Genomic DNA, 26,962 nt, shown 5'->3' with positions numbered 1-26,962 from the left:
GCATCCTTCTTATTTCTCTTCCCAATTTTTCCTCTACTTCTCTAACTTGCTTTTCCAAATCCTTTTTGAGTTCTTCTATGGTCTGGGGCCAGTTCATGTTTTTCTTGGAGGCTTTGGTTGTAGGCTCTATGACTTTGCTGTCTTCTTTAGGCTGTATGTTTTGGTCTTCTTTGTCACCAAAGAAAGAATCCAAAGTCTGAGACTGAATCTGGGCGCGTTTTCGCGTCCTGGCCATATTCCCAACCAACTAACTTGACCCTTGAGTTTTTCAGTGGGGTATGACTGCTTGTAGATTACAGAGTTCTATGTTCTACGTTTGGGGGGGAGGTGCCAGCTCTGTCAGAGCCGCACTCCTCCTTCCCCAAGGACCCCCAGTCCAGACTGGGCTCAGATCTTCGGCAGGCTGTGCACCCCTGCTGTGATCCGCCACTTAATTCCCCCCACCAGGTGGGCCTGGAGCCGGAAGTAACAACAGCTGTAGCTGCCCCACCTCCGCTGCCCCCGGGGCTGGAAGCCGAACCGCGAACTCCTTCCACTCCCGCAGCTTTTCCCACTAACCTTCTCCGCAGTCTTTGGTGTTTGTGGGTCGAGGGGTCTGGTAACTGCTCACGTATTCAGGGCGCTAGGGCCCCCTCCGCCCGGCCTCTGGTCTGGATCGTCCACGCCGCTCAGGCTGGGCTCTGCTCCACTCCGTTCCCAGCTCCCAGCTCCCAGCTCCCAGCTCCGTGTGGAATAGAGCTCACCCAGAGACCATCCGGGCTGTCCTGGGCTGGAGCCCTGCTTCCCTCTGCTGTTCTGTGGGTTCTGCCGTTCTAGAATTGGTTCAGAGCCATTTTTATAGGTTTTTGGAGGGACTCGGGTACGGAGCTCACTCTAGTCCGTGCTTACCAGCCGCCATCTTGGCTCCGCCCCCCCGTTTCCCTGACTTTTTAAAAAAGAACATTAACACATTTACATTGAAAGAACATCATTCCTTGACCCTTTGAGGACCACAGGCAGACAGGTGGTAAAGTGGATAGAGCAATGCTGGGCCTGCAGTCAGGAAGACCTGAGTTCAAATCTAGTGTCAGACACTTACCATGTGACCCTCAACAAATTAACCTGCTGTGTGCCTCAGTTTCCCCATATGCAAAATGGGGATAATAATAGCACCTACCTCATAGGGTTGTTGTGAGTCTCAAATGAGATAATATTTGTAAAGCACATTAGTAGGTGCTTAATGAATGCTTATTCTCTCCCTTCACCCTCTCTCAAGGACCTGGAATATACCTATTCACACACATGCTCTCTCCTTCATTATATTGTAAGCTCCTTGAGGCTAGAGACTATGTTTGTTTTTCTTAGTATTCCCAGGGCTTACCCCAGTGCCTCATAAATACTTGACAAATATTTGTTGATTAACTGGTAACCCCCACCCACTCTGGTATAAAAGCTTCTATCTCATCATCTTTCACTTGGGTCATTGGATGCCCATTGGGATGATGGAAATCACTGAGTAAGGAATTCATCATCATCTCAGCTCCAGTGCCTTTTATCATGTGGCCACATCAAGGTGATATGTTTGTCCAGCAGAATTCACAGTCTTCATTCCCATCTTATTTCACCATCATTCTTTACATTTTTTAGTGTGAAGGGAAAACTGAGGCAGCCTTTGAAGCAGCTCTTATAACCCTGGAGGAGGTTGGGAAAGCTCTAAAAGAAACTAATTGCTTTTGGTTCAGGAAGCAGAGCATGCCTAAGAGATTGGAATGTGGGCCTCTGCATATGGACCTCTCTGAGACCATCTTGGAGCATAACTGCACACATGTGTGCTCGCATCTCTTGTATGTTAAGCATACACACCCAAGAATAAGATGGAGTATGAAGTTTCACAAAATGCTCTGAAAAAAAAAACTCTGAACGGTTTCTAACACACCTTAGAATTTGAACACCATGTTTTGTTTTGTTTTTACTGAAGGATGAGAGTTTTATACAATGCCTGACTTACCCCATTTAAAAAATTGCTAAATCCCCCCCACTTCCTTTTCTCCTTTAAAAGCTTAATGGAAATTCACTTTTCTTTGCTTTCAATACTTTTCCTCCCCTATTGATTCTTCAGTTGGTTTCTCTCTGGATTTTGATTAATTTCTTGGCCATTCAGACCCTATAATTTGTTCTCTATTCATGAACCCTTTGCTCAATACTCCCTTCCAAATGTATATTACATATCACAAATTTATCTCAACCATTCCAATTGTTAGCTCTGAAGACTTTTTGAAGTGGAAGGGGAAATAGTCACTTCAGCTCTCGAGGCTTCATTTCTCTTATCTATAAAATGAGACCAATAAACTAAATGATTTCTCAGGACCAAGGTTGTGCTAGTAAATGTTTAACAACTGGCTCTCCATTTAAAAAAAAAGTATGCACAACACACTTTTAAGTTTTATCTCCATTATTGACATTTTCTTCATCATTTTCTTTTTTTTTTAAATTGACCCATGTTTTAATTGGCATTTGTCGAGTACAAAGTCTGATGGAAAACACTACAAACAGTCCTCGGGAAAATGAAGACTGTCTTCATCATTTTCTTAAGCCCAAAAACCAACAAAACATAAATCAAGCCCTGACTTGTAGCACTGGCCAATTTCTAAAGCACAAATGCTCACACTCAAAATTTAACAATATGCTCTTGCAAGCCAATATGAGCTGGCTCCAGCATCCCTTCCAACTCTAAATGTTATGTTAATCCTGGGCAACCACTATCATCTGTTGTCATAATATAGACCACTGACAGGGCTTATTTTACCTTGAAGGGAGGTCCCTAGTGGAGTGCTTCAAGGATCTGTCCTTGTCATAAAACTGCTTTGGATGAAGGCATAGATGGCATGCCTATCAAATTACCAACTAAGAGATACATTCAACAGTCTATATTTCAGGATCAAAATTCAAGGAGAATTCAACTGATTAGAATGATGAACCAAATCTTAAGAGAGTAAAAAAATTAAGTTTTGGATTTTTAAAAAAATTAATTACTCAAATATGTGACGGCTGAGTCATAGCTAGAAAATAGTTGATATGAAAAAGATCTGAGGATCCTAGTGGACTCCTAGCTGAATGAATCATGACAGCCTCCCCCCAAAACTCCAAAACTAATGTGATATTAGGTTGCATTAAGAACATCATAGTGTCCAGAACAAGGGAGGAGACAGTCTTACTCTTTCCTGGTTGCATCTGGAGTATTATATTTAGCTGACATTTATACGCTTCTACAAGGTTTATGAAGTTCTCTATACATATTGCCTCATTTAATCTTCACACTAGTACTACAACATGGATAATTCGTTGTTCAGTTATTTCAGTTGTATCTGACTCTTCCTGCCCCCATTTGGGGTTTTCTTGGCAAAGATACTAGAGTGGTTTGCCATTTCCTTCTCCAGCTCATTTTACAGATGAGGAAACTGAGGCAGACTGGGTTAAGTGACTTTCCCAAGGTCACACAACTAGTGTCTGAGGTCAGATTTGAGCTCTTAAAGAGGAGTCTTCCCAACTCCAAGCTGGGTACTTTATCCATTGTACCACCTAACTCCCTGAAGTGGGTACTACAAAGGTTATTATCTTTATTTTACATATGAGGAAACCAGGACTCAGTGGTAAATTGACTGTCCACAGTCATTAAGCGTGAGAGGTGAAATTTGACTCAGGATTCTCCTGAATGCAAGTCCAACACTTTCTTCAGTATACCACATCTCCACTCACAGTTTTAGAAGCCACGTTTCAGGAAGTACAATGACAAGCTGAATTATATCTAAGATTTTTGGGATCTAGAGTCTATGCCATCTAAAGATTAATTAAAGTAATTGAAGATGCTTAGCCTGGATTAGAAAATATGGGAGCAGGGGTTAGGGAGACATGACAACTCTCTTTTTCAAGTATTTTAAAGGCAGTCACACAAAAGGAAATTTATACACACATATATGTACACATACACACACATATACACATGTACACACACACATATTCTGCTTGACTCTACAAGGTAGAATTAGGAGAAATGGGTAGATGCTATAGAGAGGCAGATTTAGCCTCAGTGTTAGGGAAAACTTCCTACCAATTCGAGTTGAAAAGCAGCTTGGGAATAGAATGAACATTGCATGTGGAGTCAAAGAATGTGGGTTCAGATCCTGGCACTGCTGCCTACTACCTGTATATTTAGGGCACAATATTTCCTCCTTATAGGCCTCAGTTTCCTCATCTATAAAAGGAGGGAGTGGCACTAGATGACCACTTACCATTCTAGATGCTGGGACAGTGAAAGCTGTTCCACCTTGAAGGGAATCCAAGTCTTCTGTTTTAGCAACAGAGCTGTTGAACGTCAATAGCTTCTCAACTATGCCCATGCCTCTGCTCTAGTATTGACTATGCCATCCATCTCTGCATGGCCTACATGTGGGCTATGGCAACCATAGGAACACTGCCTCTTCCCACCTTGTGGCTCTTAAACGCTAGCCCATTTGCATAAGGCTGCATACCCCAATCCTGAGCCAGAGGAAGGCTGACTACTAAAATATGACAATAGATTAAGCATTAGACAAAATATAGAATTACACCCTTACTAGCCTGTACCTGAATTTTGCTTACTTCTTCTTGTATTTTCTATTATTTACATACCTTTTCATTTTTTTCTTCTAATCTGCCCTTTGTTTGTATTTATTTCATTTTCTCTTGCTAAACTCTTTATCTTTCTTATCCTGAATATTTGATGAAACAATTCTTTCTCACATCTTTTTACTCCCTCCCCTCTGAGACCCACTCTTGTTCCTGTAAAGTCCCTCTTTCTTCTTCTTTGTCCTTCCTTTCTCAATCCTTTCCTTCCCATATCTCTGAGATCCACTATTTTTCCTATAAAATCTTTCTTCCTTCCATTCTTTCTTCCTTCCTTTCTTCCTTCTCTCTCTTCCTTCCTTCTATTCTTTCTTTCTTTCTTCCTCCCATCCTTCAATTCTTTCTCTTTCTTCCTTCCTTCTATTCTTTCTTTTCTTTCCTTCTTCATCTTTCCTTCACCATAATTCTTGCCCTATTTGTGCACTTTTGCCATTTATTTGCCATAACTAAGCATATTGTTCTCCTACCTCTCACCCTATGTGGCATTTGGAGTAACCAACTGACTCCAAAAAGTTCATCGGTTTAAGTCGAGTGAATTTCCCCTTACCCTACTCTACCCACCGAGAGCAGCTTTTACAAGGCCACATCTCTGGTGGAGTCTAAATCTGGAAGGATTTAGAGCCACTGAGTAATTCTTAGTATCCAGTGTTTGAGATTTTATAGATAACTGGAAAGAAGGCTTTAATCCTTGTATTATGTTTTAACTTGCTTTCCTTTGGAGGCAGGGAATTGTCAAGTAAGTATTAACAGTATGCTGGAAAAGCTCAGGTTCTCTATGAATCTTCAGTACTAAGTTTTCATGAAGAAAAAATCCCAAAGAGTAATTACTTATAATTTGCTTAATTTGCTACAATGCAGGTCTCTTCCCCTTGCCCCTCTCATCTTCAGTTTGGAAGCAATATAGCTTTGATCATATGCTTGTGAAAAAAAAAGAAGAAAAACTTTCTGATATTGCTTTACATTTCAGTTTTTTAAATGAATATAAAGGTGAAAAATGCATCGAATGCCTTCGTGTGTATATATACATCCATGTATATATAAATATATGATATTTGCGCTTGTATGCATATTCTTTCTATATAGATTATATATGTATATATACACATACATATATGTACATATATATCCACAGCCTGTGTGTTTCTTGAAAATAAACCATGTGTTTAATATCAAATAATTCTTTATGAACCATGCCATAACCATATTGTCCTCTTGCTATCATCACAATCCCTGGCTTGCTTTTATCATATACTTAAACATCCGTAGGTAAAAGAATAAACCCAGGAATTTCATTTGAAAGTTCTACTAAAACAGAAAAAAGAGCAGAAGTCTCGGGAAGGGACAAGTAATGTGGAGAAAGGAAGTGTCTAACTGTGTGTGGAATAGCATGCCCCTGGCATCCTGATTTCCCTCAATTTAGTTGCCAGTGACATGAGCTGGGGATGTAGCTATGCAGAGAACTGCTTTCTACCCATTATTTGGTGGTTACTATAGTACCATTCAGTCCAATTATCACTGACGATTACGTAATCTGTTTTGATTGAACAGTTTCAGAGAAAATAAAGGTGTCTTGTTTTCCCCAGTGGGAAAAAAAATGCCAAACTGTTCCAGCAAGCAAGTTGGCCTACTAGTAAACATTGGGAATTATTAGGCTAAATTATGAGTTAGATTTGAGTCAAAAACAAAACCTCCATTGTACCAAACTCTCCACAGCATTCAGGAGGATGTTATTATGTTTCTGACAACAACAATTTGTCGACAGCACACACAAAAATAACCAAAGTCCATAGGAGGCGTTAGTAACTTCACGTAAAGTGTGTGGGAAGCATTGACAGAGCTTCCTTTTTTCTCCCTATTCTGTAGGCGCTTTAGTGCAGAGTTTGCCCAGTGACGCCAGGGTAGGAGCTTTCTGCATTTGTAGACTGGTGCACTCTTTCGTTTCTGTTTTAGTCCTTTGCTGGCATGCTTGAAAAGCATGGTTTGTGCCACACAGGAATGTCTGTTCCCTTGAAAAATGCTTGTGCATGAATAAAATGATTTGCCAATGCTCCTCTATACCGTACTAAGTTTCTCACTTGGCTTTGTTTGCTGCTTACAAGGGGATCCAGGTAATATTTTCTCTTCATGTATCACAAGATTAGTTAACAGATGTCTTTAGTGAATACAGAATAAGTGATTTAGCATTTGTACCTTTCTTCTTTCTGTATCATCGTGGAAGTGAATTTTAGGAAAAACCTACATTGGATTACCATATCTACACAGCACATTAAAAATGGTTCACTTTTAAGGAATCCATGATTAATCCTTGGGCGAATCCCATTACAGAATCTGTCAATTAGTTTGTGTGAATTTTTATCCTTCAAATGGATTAATAAAATAGTTTTTGAGGAGTGCTAATGAATAGCTTGACATTGTCTGTAACTGTGTGATGTGGGCCCAGGCTAAAGGACTATTTTGGTTTTTTAGCAAATTTGACAAATGAATTGAGTGCCTTCTTTTAGCTAATTCTTCGCCCAGTTGTAACACCCTGAGCCTCCTATAGGATGCAGATAATGAGTTTTTAGCCTAGATGTTTGATGAAGCAAATTTTGATCTCTTATCTGGCATATTCTTTATGCAATAAAATTATTTGTTTGCCATACAACTAACTGAAACCAGGACTATTAAAAAATCCTCTTTGCCTTTTTGGATGATTAGAATTTCATCCATGTTCTACAAATATTTGGTTCTCAAAATTCCAGTGACTGCATCCCACTTGAACCTATGCCATTATCCCTAAAGTAAGTGGATAAGAATAGATATTGGAGTTTTGAGACTTCCCGGAAACAAGGAATATGTCCTTAGGTTGATACATAGCCAGTAGGTAATGGAAAAGTGTGGTCTCTCCTCAAGTATGTTCTGCTAAAAGGAAGGCAGAATCTCTCCATGACCAGTCAGTCTGCTCCTCAATAACCTTTGGAAATTGCATTCATTCTTTCTGACTATTCTGATATAAGAAATAACGAACAGAGATGACCTCAAGACAGTTCACTTTAAAGTGAATAGCTTAGGTATGGGGAGATCATTCAAACCTATGCTGCCACCATTAACATTGTCTGAAGTTACTCCTATTATGCAAAAAGGAAGAAGTACAACATGAAAGAGACAGGGAGAAAAGAAATAAATGGGAGAAGTGATCTTAAAAGGCCACACTTGCCCACAGATAGCGTGGGATGGGACTCTAAAAGTCCATTGTTAACCTCGGTGCTTATCTTGGCCAATGTCTATTTCAGGCCACCAGTGAGCAGGGCAGCTCCCCAGCCAGAGAAGCTGCAGAAGAATAATACCACCAAAAAAAAGAAACTGGTTGAGGTGAGAGGCTTCAGTCGTTTTGTTCTTAATTTGATGTGTGCTGTCTTATTAACTTAGAGCTAATGGGTTTGCTTGTTTGCATGGACAAGACAGAGAGAGGATGCCCTCGAGCTGTAACCATAGCTATTGCCCTTTAAAGTGAAAGTGTATTTAGGGTAAGTCCCCAGCCAAAAAATCAAGATGGCACGTACAGTATTTTTCTGCTCTGTTTGTCAGAATCGTCTGAGCACTCCTTTAAATTCATTTCATGACTCCACTTGCTTGAAGATTATGGATATTTTATTGATATAAATCTGCATGCGACATTAGATCAGAACAGGAGAAAAACTTGGTTTGTTTAAAAAAACAAGAAGACTTTTTGTACTTTAACCAACAAATTGTAGCATTATAGATGGCAAAATGGAATCCTTCATTTTCTCCTAAACTGTTCAAGAATGAAGTCATTTTACCGATTGATACACCAAACTGTCTACCAAATAATTCCTGGTGCATACTTGTGTTTTCACTTAACGTTATTTTATTCTTCTATTCTCTGGTGCCTCTCTGTTGTTTTTTTGTCCATAAATGTAGGAGCTGGCTTTAGATCACGTCTTCGGCTATAGAGGATTTGATTGTCGTAATAACCTGCATTACCTTAATGATGGTGCCGATATAATCTTCCATACTGCAGCAGCAGGCATAGTTCAGAACCTTTCCACAGGTAATTAAAAACAGGGCCCGGTCCTGGAAATTCAGAATTTACGAGGAAGCTAAGCCTTCGTAATACAAAACACAAGCATCGTTTTCAGGACTATCCTTATACTTTTCCTATTCTGTGGTTGTCATGGGAATTTAACACACTACCCCTTGCCAAATCTTCCTTTGTGTCCTTCCTTTTTGTCCCAAGTTTATCCCACCTGCTTTCTCAGACATTTTCAAGGCATTGAAGCCTCTTTCTTTCTGCCCTCAGTCTCAGTCCAAGTCAACTCTTGCAACAAACCCCAGGAGGGAGGGTAATGGTTCTTTTGGAATCCTTGAGAGTTCCATGCTCAGATCAGTTGTGCTGAAGCACAGAGGAAAAGAGGAGATGATATGGAAAATAATAGGATTTTTCATTTCTGAGGGGGATTATCACTGTGAGCAAAACAAAATTCCCCCTTATTTTATAATTGTCATTTTTGAGGTGCAGCATATTTAGTAAAATGGCAGATTTTGGAACTTTATAACTGGGATTTTAAAGGTCATCCAGTCCTATCCCTTCATTTTATATATTTGGAAACTGAGACCCAGAGAGGTTGTGAATTGCCTAAGATCCATCCCATGACTGCCATCAATGCACAGCCTAGAACACTAGCATTACGGATTGATTTCAATGCTCCCTTCATCATACTGCCTTCTCAGCAATAAGGAAGGATTAATTAGTTGCAGTCAACTGACTTTTTTCCCCTATCATTTCCTACATTTTCCTTAGCCAGCATCTGTTTGTATCTGGCAAATGGTAAATTAATGAATCAGCTTTGCTTTTCATCTAGAAATGGTCTTCTGAGACATCAACCCTTAAAAGGGATTTTTGGGAAGCTTGGACCCAACATTCCTGAAACTAGGGAAGTGCTCAAATGCTTCTTATTTTGCAATCCTTAGTTGTTTACATTTAAGGCTCAAGATCAAGAAGCAGAAAGGATTTAAACAAATTTTTTTTACCATCCGGGGAAAGAGTACAGAAAGAGTGCATATTCCCAAGGACCAGAATGCAGAAGATACCAAGCTTGTATTAATTGGGGTGTGTGTGTGTGTGTGTGTGTGTGTGTGTGTGTGTGTGTGTGTTGAATACTTCAACAAAAATGTAAATTCTTCTTGAGGGCAGGGACTTTTTCATCTCTGTCTTTGTGTCTCCAATGTATGTAGTGCCTGGTGAGTCAAATCAAGACAAGTAAATAAATATCAAGCATCTACTATAAGCCAGGCACTGTGCTAAGAGATGAGGCTACAAAGAATGACAAAAATAGTTCCTACTCTCAAGAACCTCACAGTCTAATGGGGGAGATAACAAGCAAAGAAATATGTATAAACAAGATATAGACAGGATAAATTGGAGATAATCTTCAAGAGAAGACACTAGCAATAAGGGGATAAAAGGTAAGTTCCCTGCAGCAGGTGATATTTTATCTAGAACCCAAAGGAAGACAGAGAAACCAAAAGCTGAAAATGAAGGAGAGTAGCATGAGGGACCACCAGGGAAAATGCCCAGAGTTGGGAAATGGAGTGTCTTGTGTGAGGAGCACCAAGGAGGCCAGTGCCACCAGATAAAGAAGTAGTCAGAGGGGAAAAAGGGGTAAGTGGTGCAATGGATAGAGTACAGGCCTTGGAGTCAGGAAGACTCGTCTTCCTGAGTTCAAATCCGGCCTCAGACACTTACTAGCTATGTGACCCTGGGCAAGTCACTTAACCCAGTTTGCCTCGGTTTCCTTATCTGTAAAATGAGCTGGACAAGGAAATAGAAACCACTCTATCTTGGCCAAGAAAACCCCAAATGGGGTCATGGAGAGTCTGACATGACTGAAAATGCTAAGCAACAACAAAAAGGACGGGAGAGTAGGAATGAGTCAGGCTATGAAGGGCTTTAATAAATACTTGTTGATAAATCAGTCAATACTCCAGGAGACCACTTGCAAATGAAAATATAATCTTTTAAAATTAAATCTTATTGATATCTTTTGTTTTTTTTGTCATTAGAGATTTCCTCCCAGTATCTCTACTCCTCCTAGAGAACCATCCCATATAACAAATGGTATTTTTAAAGAAAAAAAGAAAAGGAAAAAATCAGCACAATCAATACTTAGAAAAAGTCTGAAAACATGTGTGTTGTGTGACATCTATGGACCTTCCCTCTCTGCAAAGAAATAGGCGTGGAGTAACCTCTCATATCTTCTTTTGAGCCGTGTTTGGAGACCACTACCTTAAACTTCATATTTTTACATTTTTACAAAATCACTTCTAATGATACAAAAATGATCTTTTGGAAATGGTTGTTCTAAAAAGTCTCTTATGTTCTGTATTTTATTTTTTAGGAAGCCAGAGTTTCTATCTGGAACATACTGATGACATTCTCTGTTTGACTGTAAACCAACACCCTAAGTATAAAAATGTGGTAGCCACCAGCCAGATAGGTAGGAGATTCTCTGTATTAACCTAGAAATTCTATATTCCCAAATGATCAGGGACACTGATTTATTGGAAATGATGGATTTTTTTTCATTTCATATATGGAATCTGGGTCATTATCGCTTCCCCTTTATTCTTTCTTTGTTGATGTTGTTAGTGACTTTGAACATTTTACCTAAGTATGTCTTCTGGATGGTTGGTGATTTGAAAGATCCACAATAAATATATTACTTCTTATCCAAAGGATATGTGTGGAGTATTTCTCAACCCCATCCAAACAGACCCAAGATATGAAATGAAAAGTTGATAAGATCTGCAAACCTATGAGATTCCACTTGGCAATGGTGCCATCATTATAATACACTGTTTGCTAGGGTAAGGTCTGGAGGGAGGAGATAAGGAAGGGTTCTTTCTGAATCTCCCCAAATCAGTGTTCCTGACACAGGTGTGTCCTGGGAACCCTCCAACTACAAATGTGGACCTGACAGACTCACATTTGTTCTAAAACTTTTTTTTCACTTGGTCATTTCAAAGATAATGTTTTGAGCTTAGTTCACCAATATTCCTGCTTGTTTTCGTTGAGCTCATGTCCATTTTATATTTTAATTTTGTGCTTTCTGATGCTGGTGTTGAGTGCTTCAGTATTAGAAATATGACTCATTTTAGCTATTGTTTTCCCTTGGTGCTTCCTCATTGCCATTGCTCACACAATGCAGGTGATATTGTGGAAATCCCAGGTAAGGCTGTTTCATCTGTCAGTAGTTTTCAGCTATGCAGCAAAACCCTGTCAACGTTTCATGTCAGCTGGTTGTATCAAGATGAATTGAAGATACAAACCGTACACCATCCCAGATTGTTTCTTTGTCTAAAATCTTCCATGACTGTTTGTCAGTTACATAGTATGTGTCTTCCCATGAGCAACAGATGTTTTCCCATTTTCTTCCAATTATTACCAGACATTTAATAGCTGTTGACTTCTTGATCCCAATATGAAATTGTAATAACCCCTAAGTTAGTCTTTTTTTTGGTAATGCTTCTACATAAATTTAAACCAACAGGTGACTTGAGTATCGTTTAACCTTAATTCCTTATTGTATTTTCTTTGATTCTCAGGAACAACACCTTCAATCCACATATGGGATGCAATGAGCAAGCAGACACTTTCAATGCTTCGATGTTTCCATGCAAAAGGGGTTAATTATATCAATTTCAGTGCTACTGGGAAGCTCCTGGTGTCAGTAGGAGTAGACCCTGAGCATACGATCACAGTCTGGCGATGGCAAGAAGGTAAAGTCAAGGCTGTGTGAGGAAGACTTTCTGCTCCTATTTCCTGGATAAGAACTAGAGGAGTAAAGCGAATATCTCAAGGTCACTGTATTAGCAAGGCAATGATCACAATATAGACGATAATTGTCAAAATGCCTATGTGGTTCCATATCACAAAGTATAAGAGACTTTCCACATAGAAGGTAGAAGTAAAGCATTTATTTAAACACCAGAGAACCAGTTCCCATAACCAATGAGCCCAATCCATCATAGCAGCAAAGAATTCAATATACAACATCACAGCATGGAGCCTCGCCATCCCAAAACCATCCGCCCCCCTGCTGGGGCCTTCCCACAATCACACCCACAGCCACCACACGTCTGCTCTCTCCCTCAGTTCTAACTGTTCTCTCTCTCCATTTCCTGTGACATCACTTTCCTTTTCCTCTCAGCAAGCTCCTCCCACCACATGTGACTTAGGCTTCCTGTGATGTAAGCAGGTCACATGGGCCTATTAATGGATGGGAAGATCTTCAAATTTAAATTGTCATTACAGTCACACACAAAAATAAGGGCAAAGGCAAAAAAGTAAAGAGAATAACTGTGTTTTTAAGTTTGAGCTCTGCCACAAGCTTAAATTCTGGGTTAGAACTAGAATTAGATGCTAATTAGATTAGACTCTAATTAGATTAGACTTTGGATTCTAATTAGACATTTATCTGCAGTGGGACACTGAAGAAGTCACTTGACCTCACCTGGTTTTCTCATCTATAAAATGGGGGATAATAATAGCACCTAACTCCCAGGGGATTGCAAAGATTAACTATGACAATATAAATCACTTTGCAAACATTAATAATAATAATAATAATAATAGCTAGCAAAAGTACTATATGAATGTTGCCATTATGACTATTACTAGCAAGCTATTATTGTTATTATTATAATTATTATCAGGAGAGTTTTGGGACAACTGCATAGCATCGTAGATAGAGTGCCAAGCCTGCAGTCAGGAAGACCTGAGTTCAAATCCAATCTCAGATACTAGCTGTGTGACCCTAGATCAGTCACTTAACCTTGGTTTGATTCAGTTTCCTCAGCTGTAAAAATGGTGTTGTTATGATGATCAAATGAGATATTTGTAAAGCACTTAGCACAGTGACTGGCACATAGTAAGGGCCATAGAAATGTTAGTTATTATTAGAATAGTATTATTATTGGTGAAATAGCATTTCCTGTTCAGATAAGTTAGATCTCTGGCCTTTTTGTGATAAAGAAAGAATAGAACATATGTGAAATGTTAGAGGAACAGCAATTACTGGTGTAGAAAGGCCTTGATATTCTTGAGGAAATTCCCTTCACTGTTGGGTTAAAAAGTAAAAGCCACAGAAGGTGAGGTTCCCTAGGAAAGAGAGCTTTGGGTAAAGGAAGATTGAGAAACCAACCTAGCTGATGATTCTCATAATGCAGGTGCCAAAGTTGCCAGCCGAGGGGGCCATCTTGAGCGAATATTTGTGGTCGAGTTCCGTCCAGACTCTGACACCCAATTTGTATCTGTGGGAGTCAAGCACATGAAGTTCTGGACACTGGCTGGCAGTGCCCTGCTCTACAAGAAAGGAGTGATTGGATCCATGGAAGGTGCCAAAATGCAGACGATGCTCTCTGTGGCCTTCGGTGCTGTAAGTTCAAATGCTGCACTCTTGTGGGGTGCAGGAGTGGGGAAACACAGTTTAAAACTGGCCCTGTAAACAGTAGACATCTCCAAGCCTCCTAGAAGTACCTCTGTCACACAGGAAGTTACTCCCAGGGCAAAGGGCTTTTTTCCTTTATCCCTACTTCCAAACGGGATCTGGGATCAAGTCTCACCTTGGACACTTATAACTGTGTGACAGTCTAACATGCCTGGGTATCAGTTTCCTCACCTGTAACACAAGGGGGTTAGACTAGAATCTAGTCTAGGGTTTCTTAAACTTTGTCCACTTGTGACCCCTTTCAATATTTCAACAGCATTCTTTGGCGATGTGTATGTGGTGTGACAGCATGCACAGTGCAAAGTGCACATGCTTTGTGTTCAGAACCAAGGCTGCAGTGAGGTTACACAGTGTAACACGGGCAAGCGCTGTCAAAAACATCTCAGATTCATCGCACATTTGATTTTTAATTAATTTTTGGTTGTTGCACATTCAGAAACTTTTTGCCGTTGCTAAATTTTTATAGGGTCAGATCCCACCGTTTAAGAAGCGCTGCATCACCTCTAAGGTCCCTTTCAACTCCATATCTATAAAAATCATACCTGTGAATGACTGCATCCTAACAAACCAGGCTGCTTAAGTTTTTTGAGCTAGCAGTTAGGAAAGGTCCCACAGATACACTGGGAAAATTATTTCGTCCATTGAACCATGCTTGGCTTCATTCTCAGCCCTTTGAAATATCTCTCCTGTCATGAATCAGCCTCTTCCAAGTGGCACAGTTGCTACTCTTCTGTAGACATAGGTGAGGAATAGGTGAGACTAGGACTGACGTGATTCTTCAGTCAGCTGATGCTTCATTGTTGGTTATATTCACTTTTTTGATGATCCAAGGGTGAATTAATTTACTTTATAGATCATCCACAGAAAATATTGACTCTCAAAAAGGCTTTCCCTTGTGATCCAGCATGTATCTGGGCCTTCTTCCCCTCCTGTCAGATGGTATATGCTCATGGGATGAAAATTCATTTTAATGGAGATCTGGAAAAAATATCATTAGCAAGACAGACGATTGAAAATGAGCAAATGTGTAATACATTCCAAAATCAAATCTAAAGAATTTCTGTATTACCCATGGTTCAGGATAATCTGCATCTATTACTTATTTGCCTTTATTATGACAGATGCTCAAGAGTTGAACTTTTTTTTCATTTGCATTTGCTTATAAATAGTTCTGTTTTGTTACTGAAGCTGAGCAGATGAGGAAAATATCTATTCAAGGCATCATGCCCATTTCTAGCATTGAAAAGTGTCCATTTGTTTTGCTTCCAGAACAACCTCACTTTCACTGGCGCCATAAACGGAGATGTCTATGTCTGGAAGGATCATTTTCTTATTAGGCTGGTTGCCAAAGCTCATACAGGCCCAGTCTTTACAATGTATACAACTCTTCGAGATGGACTGATAGTCACTGGTGGAAAGGAGAGACCGTAAGCTACATATTTTCTAGAAATGTGCCATTTCTGTCTGTCCCTGGGAGGTGGGTTGCCAATACCTCTCTTCCTCAGAAGTGTGGATTTTCTCTGGAGGGATGCTTACATATTAATTCTCCTGTCTCTCATGTTCAGGAAGGAGATCTATCTCTGCTATTCTCCAAGAGGTTCCTAGATCAAACGATCCATGATGATGTAAGAGAAGAAAAGCATCAGTACAGTTTGATTTCAGAAACCCCAGATGTAGATAGTTGAGTGAATAGCAGACTCTCTAATTTTAAAGGGTCCTGAAGCAAATGGAATTTCCTTAGTGTTTACAATATGCTCCCTGCTGGAGCTCTTTCAAGGGTAAGAAGCATCGTGGAGAGGACAGAATTTAGGAGAGACCATAGTCATCTTCTAGATTATATTTTTCTCTCAAAATATAGACTATCTTTACTTAAAGTCAGAAGATTTGAGTTCAAATCTTGTCTTAGACACTTACATGGTAACTTAAAAGGGACATGAACTAATGGCAAAGTAGAACCCACAAAAAACATGACGGTGGCTTTTCAAACATTCCAATTATTTATCAAAGACCAGCTGAATCAAAAATTGATTGTATATTTGCTGAAATGATTAGTAAAGGGAATGGAAGGCGGGGTGGGGATGAGGGTCTTATTCTCAGTATTCCTAATACTCCTCTTTAGGACCAAAGAAGGAGGAGCTGTGAAACTGTGGGACCAAGAGATGAAGCGTTGCCGGGCATTTCAGCTAGAGACTGGACAGCTGGTAGAATGTGTACGCTCAGTGTGTAGAGGCAAAGTAAGTAGAGATCAAAGTAGCATCATCACCTGCTCTTCCCTTCATCCCAGGTCCTCCCACTGAGCTTAGAAAAAAAGCCAGGACTAAGCAAAGAACAGCCATACTTGGGGATCAGATCTTGCCCTCACTCAAACATTGCTGGTATTGAATCCACCAACCCATAACTCGGGACTGGAAGATGCTTATGATATATAAAGTGATATAGCACTCTCCATCTCAAAAAGAGACATATTTTGTTCTCATAGGCAAATAAATATTTAGTGGAAAATAGGGGAAAGACAGATGAGTCTCACAAAACACTCATAAACTTCCCAGTCCCTGCTGTGTAACTGAATCTATTGTATTAGCTACAAATGATTATGATATTGTTCAGAAAGAGGCAGAAATGAAAGTCAAGAAAATATTTAGATTTTTCTCTAAGTATATATGGGAAGATATGATCTCTGAGCTAAAAAGGACCTGACATCCTCTCATTTTATGAACAAGGAAATATGAAACCCACAAGGGTGAAGGGACTTTGCCAAGGGCGCGCAGCTAGTTAGTGGCAGATCTGCCCAGGTTCTCCTGACTGCCAGGGCAGTGTTCTTTCCATTTCTACATTTCTGAATTTATAAACAGTTGATGATTTTGCCTTAAGTCAAATCTAGGGGTTGATTTTATACTTAGTTTCACCATACAACAACATCACTTTAGCCTGACATAATGGGAAAATCTGATAAGATTAGGAACAAGGTCTTTGATCTACTGAGTGTACTCTCTAGGCCTATGGGCTGTAGCTATTTGGTCAGAGTTTCCCTGGCCAAGTGAAATTTCAAGAACTTGATTAAGAACGATGGTTTGGGGGAAGAGGGGTGGTACTATGTTTAAAATAGATGAGATTGGAAAAAGGTAAATTAGCATCAAAAGACTGGACTTATGATATCCTGAAATAGCAAAAAATGGGTACAGTGGTAGTGGTAGCCAGTTGAATCAACCTCCTAACACAGCTTAACCAATGTATTTCCTTCCTTATGGGCAGGATGACATTTAAATACACACCCACCGTATGCCAATCCTTAAACTAGATGATGTAGGAATATACAAAGAAAGAATCATTTACACTAAGATTTCTGCCTTGTCTTTTCACATGGAAAACTTCCCGAAAATTGTGATAGCATCATTCTTTCTCCTTGATATAGCAAACATATAAGCAGGCTAAAGATACTCACAATTATTGTCAAGTAACTCAGACCAAAGTCCCAGACTTCTTAGTTTGGCTCTTAAAACTCTTCACAGCCTGGATCCAATCCAATTTCTTATTCTTCCCTTTTATGTACTCTATGATCACATAATCATGAATTGTCAGAGTTAGAAGTTAGTTCAGTGGCCATCTACTCCAACTTACCTGGAAAGGAAAAATTCCCTCTACACTTGCTTTACAAAAATTCCCTCTCACATGAGAGAGAAACTACTACCTTCTAAGGCAGCATATTTCACTATTGGGTAACTCAGATTGTTAGAAAGATTTTCTTATGGCAAGCTTAAAATCTAGATAAACTATAACTACATTTCCACCACCACTCCATCCACCCCCGTTGCATTTACAGTACTAGTTTAGGAACCCAATGAAAAAAGAAAGTAGGTGTCATGACCTATTCTTGATGAAGCCATGCTGGTTCTTTGTGACTGCTGTTTCTTTTTCTAGGTTCTAATAACTTTTCTTTAGCAATATCTTCTAGAATTTTACCAAGAATAAAAGTCAAGTTTGTTGGCCTGTAGTTTAAAGATTATCTCTTCTGTGTTCTGAAAGTCTGGGGAATGTTTACCTTTCTCCAGTTTTGCAGCAGCTTTCCGCTTCCCCATTACCATTCAAAAACAATTGACAGTGACATTCATTCCTCTTGGTACTTGTCAAGGGGTAGCTAGGAATTCTCTTACTAAGGAGTTGCCTTACTAACACTGGCTAGGAGCTCTCTATCAGCCATATTTATTAGGTACTTTCTAGTCCTACAGTATTCTTATTGGCAGAGAAAAGAGAAGCAAAACTTGGGTTCAAGTCTTACCCCTGACACATACTGGCTGAGTGGTACTGGGGAAGTCACTTAGCTCCTCCACTGAGACTACGGGGTAGCATGGTAGATAAAGGGCTGCTGGGCCTCAGTCAGAACTGAGTTTAAATCCTACTTAGACACTTGCTAGCTGTGTCATCCTGAGCGAGTTCCTTAACTTCTGTTTGTCACCATTTCCTCATTTGTAAAATTGGGATAATAATAGCACCTACCTCCCAGGGTTCTTATGAGGATGAAATAAGGTAATACTTATAAAGCACTTTGCAAAACCTTAAGATGCTATATAAATGCTAGCTAATAGTTAATCATTTTAGTGAATGAGATCCTTCCAAATTTTTCTCTGAGCCCTTTCAAATCTACTTTCACAAAATCTAAGGTACATATCAGAACATTCCTAGCTTTCCTCCCTTCTCTATCAAAAACTCTAAGATAGAGTGGTCACTTCCTCTCAAGGTTCCCCCCATTTCTACCCCTGACAACCAGTTTCTTCTTGGTGAGAATCAGACACGGAGTGGAATTTCCCCTTTTGGCACTGAGGGACAATGTTCTAGCCAAACTCCTCTAATCATAATTTCCTGAATTCATTGAACCCTTTTCATACCATCTCCTACCATACCCTTCTTACTAAAGTTTACCCCCAGTGCTCAGCAAGAGCGAGCTTTCCCTTCTTAAAACACTTACTGGGTATTATGTCTCTCTCCCCTTAGCACTTAGCCTATCCTAATTTACATTATAATTATTTGAATCTCTGTTTTATCTCCTTTTCTGGAATCTCAGCTTTTTGAGGGGAGGGACCCTGTTTTCTTAACTCAGCACCTTGCCTATAGTAGGCTCTTAATAAATGTTCGTTGCAGTAAATTTAATCAAATTGAATTGAATGTTTGGGAAATGAGGAAAAACCAAGGAAATAAAATGATTTATTGGTAGCAGGAAGTTAAAATATGTTACCTGAGCTATGAATGAGCAAAATGAATGGATGGATGGAAAATGTTCTAGCTAGCTAAAGAATATAAGTTGAAGAATGAAGTAGATAAGAAAACAAGAAAAAAGTGAATGATAAAAGACTGGTGGGTTTTTGATTGTTTTGAATGCCACTATGAGTAACCGAGGTATCTTTGGGGAGGGGAGGGGAATTCTGACTTTCTCTTTTAATTCCACGGATGTTTATTATATCTCCTCAAGTCTATTTTAGCTGCATTTTTACTTCAACAGGGGAAAATTTTAGTGGGAACCAAAGATGGAGAAATAATTGAAGTTGGTGAAAAAAATGCTGCTTCCAACATGTTGATTGATGGACACATGGAAGGGGAGATCTGGGGTCTGGCCACTCACCCTACCAAGGACATTTTCATCTCAGCCAGCAATGATGGTACAGCCAGGATCTGGGACCTAGCAGACAAAGTGAGTAATGCTGCTTCCTTTTCCAAATGGGACTGATTTCAGAAATTGCTCCAGTGTCAAGGGCAATTCCATTGACTGGGATGTATATGAGCGACACCAATGCTTCCTCCCTAAAGGAGGACTAGTTCTTTTTACCGTTTACTTGTTTAGGTTAAAAAATATACCCTTTTTTAGAAATACAACTACATTTAGGATGTAGTTTTAAAAAAAAGGGTAGTCTGTGTGATGATGTCTGATGGACCACCCCAGGGGTCTATACTTGACTTTAAAAGGGTAAATATTTTTATCAATGGTTTAGACAAACGAATGGATAAAAAAGTACTTATTAGGCATTTGTTACATGCTCAGAACTGTGCTAAGTGTTAGAGATACACACACAAAAACAAAAACAGTCCCTGACCTCAAGGAACTTGCATTCTAGTAGGAGAGGCAATATCCACAGGGAAGTGGTGGGGTCCAGGGAGGAGCACCTTAGTCAAGAAAGTTATAGGGATGGACAGCAGGGTTCTGAGGCAGGAGAGAAGACTGACACACTCCATCTAGGAATAATGTGGTAGTTGATTTGATCATGATTCATGGTTCTAAAACTAGGGGCTGAGGTGAGTAGAGGAAAGGGTATTCACTTGGCAACAAAGCATTTAACAGATTGTGGAGTAGATGGGATGTGACCCCCCAGATAGAAAGTGAAACAAATATAACCTGTCAGGGGTTTTCCTGTAATAATGATCCAGTCACCAATCAGAACAACGAGGCCCAAAGGAAGAAATTCTTTCAGAGCATGGTTTCTGACATAGAAAGAAAGTGGTTAGCAAGGCTGTGGAGGACTTGGGAAGGGTTCTGAGATCAGGGAGTAAAATGAAGTGATAAAACCATTTTTGGAAAAAATTACAGTGATACAAGGCAGGAGAGATGGCTAATGTTGGATAATAGAGTCAGGATCCAAGAAGATCTTGAAAATCTAGAATAATAGGTCAAATCAAATAAGAAGAAATTTAGGGGTAGATTTAAAATTTCCCATCTATATAAATTTTTATGAGAATTATCTACTTATTCATCGAGGGTATCCTCAATGAGGGTATTACAGGAAGACTTTCAGAAATCATTTTCCACATCTGACTACATTTTTACCATCATATGAACAACTGAAAGAATACAAGAATATAAGATCCCCTCATAAAACGCCACCTTAAATATCTCTTACATCCATTCATCAAAATTATTCAAGATTCCCTAAAAGATAACCTTGAACAGCAAATATCTTGTCATTAATACCAAGCAAGAAATCAAATGAGATGTATTTTTACCAAAGGGGTTTTGTCAGAGTTTCTTACCGCAGAGGAGATCCAGCACAGAGTCCAAATTGAAGTAGGTTTCCTTATAGATGGTGAGGTCTTCTAGTTGTTCCTGTTAGTGGATGACATAGTGATGGTTGCATCAAACCCTGGAACATTGCAGAGCCTCCTGGAAGACGTCTGTAACCATGCAAAAATACTGTTGTATAGTTATGAGTTATGGAACAACACTATGTTTTGCAAAGAATGAAAAAGGAGTTTTGCTCCGAGGGCAATGAACAGGCACATGGGTGGGTGTACTTAGGCTGTAACAATGCAAAATAAGGAACTATAAAGCTGGACCAAAGTAAAGCATGTCATCAGAAAAATATGATTTTTAAAAATGGGCTGGTCACCTGGTGAACGCAAGAGATAACCAATAGATAGCCTGGGTGATATCTTCATGATGTCAAGAAAAAAGGGAAAAAGGCCCTTGGCATTGGATGGACCCCTAACTTCTGGAAGGATATAGACAAAGGAGGAAGGAAGGGAGGAGGGAGTGAAAGAGGGAGGGAGTTCAGAGTGAACTGGGTTTAAGGAAGAAAGAAGGGAGGAAGAAAGGAAAGGAAGGAAGGAAGAAAGAAAGGAAGGAGGGAAGGAAGGAAGGAAGGAAGGAAGGAAGGAAGGAAGGAAGGAAGGAAGGAAGGAAAGGAGGGAGGGAGGAAGGAAGGAAAAGAGGGAGGAAGAAAGGAAGGGAAGAAGAAAGGAAGGAAGGAAGGAAGGGAGGGAGGAAGGAAGGGAGGAAGGAAGGAAGGGAAAGAGAGAATGGGGGGGAGGGAAGGAAGGAGTGAAGGGGGAATGGGGGAGGGAGGGAAGAAAAGGGGGAGAGAAGTAAGAAAGAAGATAGGGAAGAAGGATGGCAAAGAAAAGTATTTAATAAGTACCTACCATGTGCCAGGCACTGTGCTAAGCACTTTACAAATATTGTCTCATTTGATCAAGGCAAAAAGTTTCACAGGATTGGCAGGCGTGGATGAGTTGCAGTCTGCATCACTGGAGACAATATCCTCCAGGGGATAACAGATCCATTTGAGTATTTCATTAAATACAATTTCTACAACTATGTTTTAAAAATTAGCTTCATAAGTGCAGATTAAGGGAGACATGACTACCCAAGAGTTCATGTAAACAAGTGACTAACCAAAAAGAAATTTGTGGCCAACTATGGGTTATACTAGAAAGCCTCTGAGATTCCTTCCAACACAGATTCTGTGATTCTTACTCTGTATTCTAAGAGTTTTAGTGACCTTCAAGCTCAATATGGTTCAAGAGCATAATAGGGAAGCCAAAAAATTAGTACTATCCAATAAATACTAATACCATCATAACTTGCATTAAGAGAGGCTTAGGGTCCAAAATAAGAAAGTCATAGCTCCATTATACACTGTCCTCAACAGGGCACCTAGGAGTACTGTGTTTACTTCCAGATACTACATTTTAGGAAGGATATAGACAAACTTAAACATCTGGAGAATAAGGCAACCAAAAAAGGCTCTGGAGACGGTACACTGTTTTAAGTTCTATAAGGAATATGAGAGCATAATACAATCACTTCCCTGAAGGAGCTTATCATTGAGTTGGAAAGACAAGACTTCCACACATAAAAAATTAGGAAACAATTCAGAAGAGCATCATTATATACTAAACGATGTGGTATATACTCCAAGCACTGTTAGGATTTAGAGAAGGAAGAAATCTGGCCTGAAATTCCACAGGTAGAATTTAACCTAGGCCTCTGTCTGCCATAGTTACATCTTTATGTCATCTCTCTAGAAGAAAGTACAATAAATATTTAAATATACATGTTAATAATAGCTAGCATTTATATAGTGCTTTCACATTTGCTAAATGCTCTTACAATCTTATCTCACAATGACCCCAAAAGGTATGTGCTATTATTCGCCCCAATATATAGATGAGGAAACTAAAACAGATAAGTGTTAAGTAACTTGCCTAACATTACACAGCTAGTAAGTGTCTGAGGCTGGATTTGAACTGAGGTCTTCCTTACTCCGGGCCCGGTGCTCTGTGCACTGTGCCACCTAACTGCTTCTGTGTGACAGTGAATACCTGGAGTTCATTCATGCATATATTCATCACTTAATCAGCAAATATTTATTAAGCACCTACTATGAACCAGGCAATCATTGCTCATCACTTGTTGAAGCCACCGCCATGTGACAAACACTACACTGGGCGCAAAGGGGAATGCAAAGTTTAGATAGAAGAGAATCCCTGCCCTTATGGAATTGTCCATCCAGTGGAAGATCAGATACCAACACTGATAGCTAGAATACATTCATAGTGGTGCACTGGTGTGAGGACACTTCTTCTCTAACAGAAACTTTCTACATAGCCGAGCCATTTAGTTACAGTTTTCTATAAGAAACCAATGTCTCTGGGATATCACAGCAAGGCAGGTCTAGCCATTGCATTTTCCTTGAGTTACCAACTGAAGAAGTTTTATGGTGTTTAAATAGTGTTGCTTATGTCTTTGCAGAAACTTCTGAACAAGGTCAACTTAGGCCATGCAGCCAGGTGTGCTGCCTACAGCCCTGATGGAGACATGGTGGCTATTGGCATGAAGAATGGAGAATTTGTTATCTTGTTGGTGAACAGCCTGAAAGTCTGGGGGAAAAAACGAGATCGGAAATCAGCTATTCAGGATATCAGGTATTAATAGGTGTCATGACTCTAGTTGCCATGGACTACTCATTGTAAACAAAACATTGTAAACAAAAAATTGGCCAACAGAAGAAACAATCTGAAAGAACTCAGTTGTCGGTCAAACTTTTCAGCTGGCCATTGAATGGATGCTTATATGGATCTTATGCCAGCACTGATTTAAGAAAAAAGAACAAACTATAAATGCACTTTAATTGAATTTCATAATGTCTACTGAGCTTGTTGAGATAAATACCATTGCTTGGAAAACAATATTATCCAAAAGACTACATAAATTTTCTCTTTATTACTATGGGATTACATTTGAATCTTATCTTTATTTTTTTCCCTACTTCAGCCAAGACAAGAAGGGTTGGTAAACTAGTGTCATTTTATAAAAATGGTGAGATAATTGAATTTTAAGATTTTGAATGGAGACAATAGAACCATTAGGGGTGAGCTAAGATCTCTAAAGCCTCTCCTAGACCTAGATCAATGATCCTATAACTCTGAGAAGGGAATACAGGATAGAATTAACCACAAATGACATTGGAAAGCAATCTTGTTGTCTATGAGACCAGAGAGAGATCCATGGCAGACATAATTAATAAGTAAATCTGTCAGATTGAAATGAGAGCAGATTATGAATCTCTTCTCAAAACCAACTAAAAACTATGCTCTGGATTTTTGTTCCCCATTGACAATTCCCTTGATTTGTTCCTTCTAGAATGAGTCCCGACAACCACTTCTTAGCCGTAGGCTCATCAGAACACACTGTCGACTTCTATGACCTCACCCAAGGCACAAACTTGAACCGAATTGGATATTGCAAAGACATCCCAAGCTTTGTCATTCAGATGGATTTCTCAGCTGACAGCAAATACATTCAGGTATGTTTTTGCTTTAATGATTCAGTTGAATCAAGTTTACTTCAATTATATAAAAACATATTAATAATAGCTAGCATTCATATAGCATTTTAAAATTCACAAATTCTTTACATAAATCATCTCATTTGCACCTCAGGACAATCCTGTGAAGTAAAGACTAATATTATTCCATTTTACAAGTGAGAAACTGAGATTGAGAAAGGTAAAGTGACTTGGCCCAGAGTCAGATGGCTACTAAGTGTCTGAGGCTAGATTAGAAGTCAAGGCTTCCACACACGGATAGGACAGCATACAATAGGACTGAAAAGGATTGGATAGGGCTATAGTGAATATTCCTATGATTTCAATAGTATGAGAAAATGCATGGGAAGAAACTCCTTATGCCAATACCGGAAGTTATCTTTTCTTCAACTTCTACTCTTGGAAAGTTTTCTCTTGCCCTAAGAAGTTAGGTAACTTTCCTAGGATCACACAATCAATATGTAATAAAAGTGGGACTTAAATCCAAGTTTTCCATGCTTTAAAGGCCAGCTTTCTCTCTACTAATACACCCTGCCATTTTGCTGATGTTGCTTAGTTTCATATCATCTATATTTTCTATTGTATCCTTCTTCCCACTCTCCCCAAAAGAGTTAGAACTTCTTTTTCAGTACTCAGTGAATTTGTTAACTATAAAATTTGGTATAACAAGTCAGATGAACAAGCCAGAGTTCATTGTTTTCAAAAGTCAACCAATTTCACCCCTTATCATTGGGAGAATTGTTTACTACCTTGAAAGTTATTATAATACTATTATGATACACTTGATTGAGTTTTTTCTTTCTTTCACAATATTTTCTCTTTTTGCCTGACTGGAGTCTCAGATGGATTCTCATGGGTAGCTATGCAACAAGGAGGACAAAACAATTCAAGGCTTCTTGACACCAAGTCCAGTTCTATCCACTGTGCCACCTGGCTGCCTCTTGACATCTACTAAGCCCCATACTAGAGGCTGGGAGACATAAAACTTTGATTAAAAAAAAAACATAATCCCAGCCCGCATGGAGCAGTCTAGACAGAAACACAGATAACAACAAAGTGACACAGTACTGAATGAAGAGCTACTTTACATATGTCAAGGGGAAAAGTTGTTAACAACAAAGACTGATCAGAGAAGGCACAAGGTAGGGGGAGGTGGCATTTGAGATGAACTTTAAGGGACAGGTAGGAATTCAAGAGGCATGAAGGGAAGGCAGGGCATTAGAGGTATGTAGAACCACATAAGCTAAGGCACAGAGGTGGGAAAGTAAAGTATATGATTCAAGGCTGGAAAATAAAGCATACATGTGAAATTCAGTTCCATTCAACATTTATTAAGAGTTTTGATGTGCAAGGCACTATGCTAGGTGGTGGGGATACAAAAGCAAAAGAAACACACAGCAAAACCTCGTCTTTGCATTCGAGAAGTTCACAGTCTAATGAGGAGACAGAACATGTAAACAGTTGACACAAGATAATTGGAGTGGAGGGAGAGCACTAACAACCTGAGGGAGTGTATCAACAATCCAGCTAGCAGCTTCTGTCGGGGTGTAAGATCCACCAACAATCAGCACCCAGAAAGCTGCCAACACAGGTCCTTTTGATCTGCTTTACTTAAGGAAAGCAACTTTAAGGGGTTAACAATCTTACTTTAATCCAGCATACAAATAACATCCACCTAGTTCAGGGGAAAAACCAGCACCCCGAATTACAGACCAAATACAACTCAACATCTGGGTGTACAGCCAGGGAGCTCATTATAACGGCTGGCCCAGAGTCATGCGCCACTCCTGCTGTGGCTCAGAGCTCCGAGTGAGAACACTAACCTCTGCACTTATATATCTTCTTGCCCTGACCTCACCCAGGCTGGGCATGGAGAAGTTCCCCACCCCAAATATCACATCAGATACAAATCAATGTCTCCCAATTGTCTCAGTGCTGAGAAATACAAAAACATCTGTTTCAACAATCCAGCTAGCAGCTGCTGTGGGGGTGAAAGACCAACACAACCCCAACAACAAGAATGCTACCAGCATCCTGCAAAAGCACAGGTTCTTTTGATCTGCTTTAGTAAGGAAAGCAATGTTTAAGGGGTTGACAAGCTTACTTTAATTCAGCATACAAATACAATTCACTTAGTTCAGGGGAAAAAGGCAGCAACCTGAACTTTGGAACAAATACAAACAAATTACAAACATCAACAGACAGACCTTGTCCAATTCAAAT

General features: G+C 39.6%; 1 protein-coding gene across 2 annotated transcripts in view; it reads left to right on the top strand.

Annotated features, from left to right (window-relative positions):
- EML6 (EMAP like 6) overlaps positions 1-26,962 on the top strand; it is a 313,373-nt gene that overhangs the window by 275,408 nt on the left and 11,003 nt on the right. Inside the window, exons 28-39 of one of the 2 annotated variants that reach the window (XM_036748789.1) lie at positions 5,363-5,377; positions 6,741-6,749; positions 7,914-7,992; positions 8,563-8,692; positions 11,040-11,138; positions 12,247-12,420; positions 13,870-14,078; positions 15,420-15,577; positions 16,270-16,384; positions 19,645-19,833; positions 23,665-23,837; positions 24,556-24,718. In XM_036748789.1, coding sequence (XP_036604684.1) covers positions 5,363-5,377; positions 6,741-6,749; positions 7,914-7,992; positions 8,563-8,692; positions 11,040-11,138; positions 12,247-12,420; positions 13,870-14,078; positions 15,420-15,577; positions 16,270-16,384; positions 19,645-19,833; positions 23,665-23,837; positions 24,556-24,718 — 1,513 coding nt within the window. The remainder of the gene's footprint in view (positions 1-5,362; positions 5,378-6,740; positions 6,750-7,913; positions 7,993-8,562; positions 8,693-11,039; positions 11,139-12,246; positions 12,421-13,869; positions 14,079-15,419; positions 15,578-16,269; positions 16,385-19,644; positions 19,834-23,664; positions 23,838-24,555; positions 24,719-26,962) is intronic. The other variant, XM_036748788.1, reaches the window with a different exon arrangement.

This window comes from Trichosurus vulpecula, chromosome 3 (genome assembly GCF_011100635.1).
Source record: "Trichosurus vulpecula isolate mTriVul1 chromosome 3, mTriVul1.pri, whole genome shotgun sequence".
In the NCBI taxonomy this organism is placed as follows: Eukaryota; Metazoa; Chordata; class Mammalia; order Diprotodontia; family Phalangeridae; genus Trichosurus; species Trichosurus vulpecula.
Note: the sequence above shows the minus strand (reverse complement) of the source record. Positions and strands in the feature narration are given on the sequence as shown.